This window comes from Alosa alosa, chromosome 7 (assembly GCF_017589495.1).
Source record: "Alosa alosa isolate M-15738 ecotype Scorff River chromosome 7, AALO_Geno_1.1, whole genome shotgun sequence".
NCBI classification, from domain to species: domain Eukaryota; kingdom Metazoa; phylum Chordata; class Actinopteri; order Clupeiformes; family Clupeidae; genus Alosa; species Alosa alosa.
In genome coordinates, this window is record NC_063195.1 from 28862610 (window position 1) to 28871092 (window position 8483).

At 40.4% G+C, this 8483-nt stretch overlaps 1 protein-coding gene across 1 annotated transcript; it reads right to left on the reverse strand.

Annotated features, from left to right (window-relative positions):
• Positions 1 to 492: 492 nt before the first annotated feature.
• On the reverse strand, positions 493 to 4815 carry LOC125298342 (B-cell receptor CD22-like). Its single transcript, XM_048249044.1, has 6 exons — positions 4575 to 4815; positions 4171 to 4440; positions 3824 to 3914; positions 3704 to 3719; positions 3249 to 3486; positions 493 to 527 (listed from the first exon to the last, which is right to left on the reverse strand). Exons 1-6 carry the CDS (start codon positions 4813 to 4815, stop codon positions 493 to 495), a joined length of 891 nt encoding a protein of 296 aa, XP_048105001.1.
• Positions 4816 to 8483: the final 3668 nt, after the last annotated feature.

Genomic DNA, 8483 nt, shown 5'->3' on the forward strand with positions numbered 1-8483 from the left:
AATTTATTTTTCTTTAGGACAATAAAGAGACTGACAGTTTAAGTTGATTGTATAATATTGCCTCTGATTATATCCAATGGTTGGCCTACCTTCAAAAAGTTGTAGTTAAGATGGTGGCTGCTACTAATGTGATGTGACAGACCCAAGGGGGAAGGGATTCAGTTGTTGAGACCTGGCCAAAATGGCTCCACAGAGTGTGTTGAAGGTGTTAACACAAAAATCAAAGAGAACAGGGGGTGTTGATGCACTTTAGGCAGCTCAGCATTGTGGTTAAGATGTAGGTATGATGCAAGCAGGCTTTTATTTTTAGACCAGCTCAGCCAAGTACCATTATGGCAAGCCATTTCCTGAGGCTGAGACTGAAACTGAGCAAGCATAGCAAACCAGCAGACTGAATGTAGGTGCATGATGTGTCATCAAAGGTACTGACACACTTGCATTCTTTGTTTGGTTGGTAAGATTTTGAGAGGTTCAGCTGAGAGTGGTGTTTCTTCATCCATGAGGATATGTCTGAGACAATCCAAGACCTGCACAGAGACCGTAGCAACATCTTGTGGGAATAAGATTGTGTATCATCTACATAGGCAGAATGAGGTTCAAGTTTCTGCTGCTGTTTGAGGTGTGATGACTTCTACCTCGGAAAGGGGAGGTCTGCACATGTGAAACTGGTTCATTTCTTTGAGGCATACGCTGTTTATAAGCGGTTACCTCCTCATCTGAGAAAACAATGGATGCTTGTGCACTTTGTCGTTGCTCAGATGTTGTGGTTTAGGTGTAAAGAGAACTTATAAATACTCTAGGCATCTCGGGTCACCAGTCAATTGAAAGACTGAAACTTGATATAAAGCAAAGACTATTTTCACCCTGGTGCCAATATCAGTGTATGCTATTTGTACCAGGGTATAATCAGAAGTGATCAGAAGAATGCTATGTATTGTACCCTGGTGTATATAGAAATGTGTTCTATTTATACCCTGGTGTAAGTACTGATGGGCAAAGACTATTTTCACCTGGTACAAATAACGTATGATATTTTCACCAGTGTATAACTATAAATGGATGCTATATGTACTTATAGTGCCTTGGATATTTCCCTTTTATTGCTTTAATGAATATAATCTTTGTCAATTTAATTTGCCCTTCTTTACAATCATTTACAAAAACCCCCTCTTTAATGTCAAAGTGAAAGGAACTATCTTCAAAAACCAGGGAGAGGGTCTACCGGCCCAGACAGACATATCTCTCCCTCAGTGAGGAGGAATGTCAGGCTGTGACAGATGTCTGCCATCTCCTGGCAATGCTATTGAATCGAAAACACATACAAACATGCAGTGTAATTGAATGAACATTCGGCATACTGAAAATACTATATATACTATACTATGTATACTAAGGCGTTGAGCACGTTAGTCAAGTTATTTAAGGTAGGGAAGTCAAGGAGAAAATGAGAGAAAACTGAGAGCTAACACCCATTCTGATGCTATTTATGGTAACAAGTTGATGTGATTTATTTGCTGACTGCTTGCCTTGATAAATTGATGTTTGAATCTAAGGAACTGTATGTAAGATTGTGGCCAAAACTGGTACTGCAATCACTTTCAAATTACGGTACAGCGGCGTATCCCCTCCCCCTGACTGGCAGAGCTGGCAACCCGGATGCCGAAATACTACTGACTTTGTGATTAGTAGATAGGTAGAGGGTGGCGCATCAGGCCAAAACGTAACATGACAACATCAACATCAGTTGAGGGCTGCAACTTCCCTTTTCAAATGACAATATTCTGGCCGGACAGGACTACTGTTGTGTTATAAGTATTTGAAATGAACATGATTTCTTAATGTCTATGCCATATCAGGGCCATTTTATGATTAATTGAAATACACATACGGTTCCTTTAAGGTAAACAGCCGCATGCATAGTGGATCACCAGACGTTTCAGGGACACGTTTCTAGAGCAACTGCACACACAACACACAACATACTGGAAGAGTGCAATGGCTGAGGGGGCATGTGCACATGTAAACATGAAAATGGCCAGTAGGTGGCAGGAATGGCTCTAGAGAGCATAATGTGGGGGAACCTGATTATGCCACTGTGCTGGCATAAAAGATGCACCATTATTTTGCCATCATTATAAACAAAGTATAGATTTACATGGACCTTTAACAAGTGACCAATTTTATCTTTGACTGACCCTATGGTCAATTCTGCGTACATATGTGAAAAGAGAATGCTATAAAACACTTCCTGAGAGATCTAGGCACTAAATTAAAAGCAGAGCTGAGATTTATCTAATCCCTCTTCTGCCTGAAACATCAGTTTCTCAGTTCACTGCCCTCCCTGAGTAGCTGTGGTTTGGCTTTGCTGTGCATGTGGGCTTCCGTATGTCCTCTGTCACCTTGTATGTGTCAGGACTGAGGCTGGTGCACTTGATGGGTGTTCTTAGTGAACATGCTCAAAGTTCAGTTACAGGAGAAATACCAAAATAAAGCATAAACTTCAGTGAAACATAATGCAGTGCAGTGTAACTTGATGCTCTCATGGAATCAACCAACGCATTTTGTAGCACACAATTTTATTTAATTTCATAAAAAGTTTATAAATGACCAAAAAACTCTTATGAGCATAACCTTAAACTAAGACAGAGAGAAACAGATAGAAATACAACTGTACAAAAAAAAATACAAATTAAATCCTAATTATCAGAACATTCAGAATAATTAACAGAAAATGGCAATAGCAGTAAATAGGCAATAAAACAACATGCTTTACATTATCCATTTAAAATGGGTGTTGCCATTTTAGAACAATGCAATTGGGTATATACTGTACATGCATTCTTCATGTCATGAATTGTGGTTGATATCTAACATTACAATCAGCATGGCTTAACAGTTAAGCACTAACAAAGCATCTCTACACTTGTCACTTACAGATTGCTGCAATAAATTCACTGTAGGAAATAGCAAAGTGAAAAAAGCAACACATAATGTGGTGCTTCAGTGTGTCCTGATATTAATAGATGCATAGGCACACACCCGTGACAACTTTGTTGACTTTGTCTTTGTTGACAGCCGTCAGTCCTGGAGAGTGTGTACATCATACTTGTGTTATATTGGTCAAGAATGCATGTGTGGTAATTACTGTAAATCAAAGGATGTATGAGGTCTATAAAAGAAAAGAGAAATGTTGTAACATCAGAGGGAGGAAATGGGGCAAATATCTTGTAGTAGCAGAATAAACTCACCAGGTGGCAGTATTTGATTGGCTTGGTTGAACAGAGGCATAGACAACATCCTCATGTTGTTTGAGCTGCTGAGCTCTTTTCTTATTGCTGTAGAGAGGCTTTTGTTTTTTAGTGCGTGGTTGGAACTGGATGCTGGCGTAATGGACATCGTCTTCATCCCCTGAGAGTCCACTCTCTGCCCTGGGTCAGAGGTCATTGTCGTTGGCATGACGTTGTCATAGACATCACTGGCATCAGCCTGAAGAGTCAGAAGACAGTAAATTAACAGATTACAGATACATACTAGGCAGTGCACCTGTTTCTGAACATCAGGGCTACTCACCTCTAAGGTATATGGACTTGAAGACAAATGCATTTTCTTCTTTTTCCTATTTTGAAGAGAAATTAATGCAAAGATTACTTAAATGTGCCCAGTTTGTTTTCAGTTTTAACATGCAAAATCACTGTATGTTCACTCTGGCAGGAAAGTAGCTACAGGAAAACACAGGTCTTTACACATATCTGTAATTTTCCAGTAATAATTGTCTATGTGCACTTGTATTAACAATAAATTTCAAAGTGTAGATATCAGCTACCTCAACCACAGAGTTGCAAACACCAGTGTGATTGTAAGAATGACAAAAAGTATGATTCCAGCCTGGAACATCATGGCAGCAACGTGATCATCTGAAGAAAAGGAATTTAAAAAGAAAGGTGATTGAACTGTTAAACCTTGAAAAAAATTGAAAAAAATGTGTCATTATAGTTGCTAAATTTCTCTATAAATATGGCATATTTGCTTAACTTAACAAATTATAAGGGTTTGGAAATATTTGGCTTTTTTTCATATCATGTTTTCTCTATTCACTCAAAATAATAGGCCTTTATAAATCATTTAAAAGACTAGTGAACTTGAGTAGTAGAACAGAAAAGCAACACTCACCTTCTGTCACAATTTGGACTGGAGTTTGACTGGAGTTTGTTGAGCCTACTTCATTGTGTGCCTCACAGTAGTAAAGTCCACTGGTATCAGAGGTCAGATTGAAGCTGACACTCTCCCCTGTGCCCCTAACAAGAGATTCAGCTCCACTCTTCATGTACCAGGTGTAGGTGTGCACTGGTGGGTTGGCATCACTGCTGCAGGTCAGAGTCACTACACTGTCCTCTATTTTACTAGAGGCTTTGATGGACACTGAAACATTCTTTGGCACATCTGTTGAAATAAGTAAATGGTGACGTGTGAAGAATTCAAATGTTCTCACACATAAAAGCTGTTCATTGTAGCACTATCACTAGCCTACATGCCAATACCACTGTGGAGATTTAAGTACAAATTGTATAACTTACATCTGACATTGAGAAAGACAGCAGTTGAGGAGAGACTCTCATCTCCTTTTACAGCACAGGAGTAACTGCCTGCATCCTCACTGCTGACTGGGTTTAGATGCAGCTTGTTGTCTCTGGTTGTGTGTTGGTTTGATACAGGCTGGTTGTTCTTGTACCAGATGAGGGTGGGGTTGTTGCTCTGAGTGCAGGTGCTGCAGGTCAGTGTCACCTCTCCCCCTTCTGTTACTGTTTCAGACGTCATGGTAACCTGCAGGGTTGCTGAAGAAATAGAAATGGTTAGTTCCTATTTCCCATTCTATACGTAATATAGTGACTCTGACTCGACTTACCCTGCTTGCCCCTACTGTTAGATGAGCACTTCACAGCCCAGCATTGTTTTTCTGGAACACCTAGTGATCAAGTAACGATAAACCAACCAAACACTGAAATGATATGTGATAACAGATAACACAAATAATCAATGGACATTTTTGTGGTGTTCCGAACACAGAAATAACTAAAAGGTATTTGTTTTGTAGTTTTGCCATCTGTGATTGGTAATGAGATAATGGAGGTCTCTGATTGGTTCGCTCACAAAAATATAAATCCGCCTCTGGGGCGCTCTCTTGGTATTGTGATGTTGGCTAGATAAGTGGCTGTGTTTAATAAAGGCAAACTTCGATTTCGTACCCTGCTGTGTGCTATTCCAGTTGTCCGCTTAAACAAGTTTAGAACAATTTTATTAATGTGCAATACACAACAATTTTAGATGTCTATTGCTAATGTACTGTAATATATTGGAATTCCATCTACTCACACACTGCAGGGGAACGTTGACCTTTCACAGCACAGGAGTAATAAGCTGCTTCAGAGGGTCTGGTTGACTGTAGTAGTATGGATACTGTAGTTTCCCCTTGTAGAAGTTCTCCATTCTTGTACCAGACATATTGAGAGCCCAAGCTGCAGGAGGTGCTGCAGGTCACTTTAGTCTGATTCTGATTAACTACAACAGCATTCTCCTTCACCTGCAGGTCTGAGTGGAGAGATTAGAAGGCCTTCAACCGTGAATATCATAACAGACAAAAACATGTGACCTGTAAATATTTGTCATTACCTGTCACAGAGAGTGTGACACCAGATCTGGCAGTTATCCAGCCTGTGTGTAGGACTGTATAAAACCGAAAGTGATAAACACCAGAGTCTCCATCTGAAAGTTTGTCTATGTTCAGGCTGCAGTCAGGATAATTAGAGCGACTGTGTTTTATGACTCTACCACTCTTCTCTTCATACCACTCTCCTCCCAGATACGTGTCTCCACGACCTTTCCATGGATACTCATATCTGCAGGGCAGGAGCACTGATGCCCCCTTAAGACCACAAACTTGTGTAGAGGAGTAGGTCAAATTGGGTCCACACAACAAACCTGAAACACAGTCACAATAATGTAAGAGTCAATAAAATATTGAATTGCAAACAGCTTTGACAAAATGTTTTTTTCTTTGCCACTGATTAGGAGTGTGCAAGGGAAGAAGTCATTATATGCCTTTATTCCTGAGTGCAATTAAAAAAGAATTGGGCTCACCGTATTGATATATTCATCATTACTTGTGACTGAGAGTGTGCCAGATCTACCTGTTATCCAGCCCCTGTATAGGGCTGAGTACAACCGAAAGTGATAAACACCTGAATGATCATCTGACAGTTTGTCTATGTTTAGACTGCAGTTATAATAATATGGGTTATATTCTATCCCTTTATTGAGTTTGCACTACTCTCCTCCGATATAGTGCCCAAAAAAAAGTAGGAAACTTTTACTTAAAGTACATTTTAAATTAACTACGTTTTACTTTTACTTGAGTACATTTTCAGATGGGTAATTTAACTTGTACTTGAGTAATATTTCATCAACGTATTGGTACTTTTACTTGAGTACAATATTTTAGTACTTTTTCCACCTCTGAGTAGGTAGTAATATCTGCAGCACAGGACCAGTGAAAATCAAACAAATCAACTTTATATGTAAATATGTATTTATAATGGTAATTTCATGACATTATGATCAAGTCACAATCATCATTTGCTCTGCTGAGAGAGTGATTGGCTGCAGCCTGCCTTCTCTCCAAAGTCTGTACACCTCCAGGGCCCCTATTTCTCACCCTGGCGCATGGCATAAAACTCGTTTTCCACCTGGCGCAAAGTACATTTTCACAAATGTACACAAAAAATTTCACAAGTTTATTTTTTAAACAATGTGCCCAGAGGTGTGGCAATTAACAACCCAGGAAGTGGCCTGGCGCATTGTCTAAAAATCTCAATTGTACACCACCTAAAACGCATTACGCCACGAGAACCAAGAGAAACCTGGTCAGAAGTCTATGGCGAGTTGTTTATATGTTATTTTAAGAGCGCATTGTCATATTGGCGGGTGCACAACACATTATCCTTCTATCATCCATGAACGCACACCAGCGCACGTCCATGCAAAACATTACAAATTGCACCATTACATGGGAAACATAATTAAAATAAAGATATTACGAAATACTGCACATCTCATGATGAGTAGGGAGACACGAATGGAGCACAGCTGAAGACGCACTGTCAGGAGATACAGTATACAGTAAGCAAGTCCTCTGCAGGATTAAGCTAACTTTGTTTTATTCAGTCATTTGAATAATATTAGGGAAATTGTTGCTTTTTCCAGCCTATGTTTTCGATGGTAACCCATTGTCAGTCAATAGTGAAAGTAACTTACTGCGTATAACTGTCTTGTCCTTGACTGACACCATGGTGAAGTTAGTTTCACTTTGCCAATGAGTTCAAATAATAGACAAATGCAAATGTGTGAAGGCTATGCTAGGTTTTAGTTAAGCATGGTTTAGTGGAATGACTATTAGATAGATAGATACTTTATTGATCCCCAAGGGGAAATTCAGGACGGATACGGTCTCGCTAGCACTCTCCTTCAAATGCACCGTTGACTGTCAAAATACCGATGCATACTTTGACGACACGCTTTGCGCCATTAACGGGAATGACAGATGTCATTCTCATTGGTTTAAATGATGTTACGCCCAGGGCTGGACATGCGGTCAGAGGTGTTTCAAGTGAATGCTTTTATGTACGCGGCCGGTGACGAGGCCGAAGACATCTTCAGCGTTTTACCTCTGACAGAGGCTGAGAAAAGGTCGTACAAAGCGGTCACTGAGGCGTTTGAGAAACACTGCATCAGCAAGCGGAACGTCATCTTTGAAAGAGCATTCTTCAATCGCCGTAGTCAACAGCCGGGTGAGAGTGTTGAGTCTTTCATAACGGCTGTACACACGCTCGCAGAACATTGCCACTTTGGAGCCCTGAGAGAAGAGTTGATTAGGGACAGAATTGTGGTTGGCATACAAGATCCTAAGCTTTCAGAAAATTTGCAGCTAGACAAAGTTAGACAAAGCGCGGCAGTAAAAAAACAACAGCCAGTACTGAGAGGGACAGAGCCAGCAACTGAGCATGTTGAAGCAATATTGAAAAAAGACAGCAAAGGACAGAAAAAGATATTCGGCAGGATGTGGCAGATGTGGTAATACCAGGAGACACCTCTAGAAAGAATGCCCCGCCCGGGAGTCGGAATGTAGGAAATGCCAAAAAAGGGGACATTTCGCAAAAAAATGCCGATCAGCCAAGGGCGTGCATGACATCACACAGGAATACGGGGGTCAAGAGCAGGAGTTTGCTTTTTTGGGAGAAGTGCGCTCAGATGAAGAGGAGGAATGGATTGGAGTGTTGCAGTTGAACGGTGTAGAGACTCTCAAAGCCTCTTTTAGGTCTCCCTGCAATAATGGCTCTCAAACTAGTGAAGCGGGTCCATACAGTGGAAGCCCAACAGGAGGACTTCAAAGCTCAGTTTCCCACTGTATTTTCAGGTTTAGGGAAATTAAA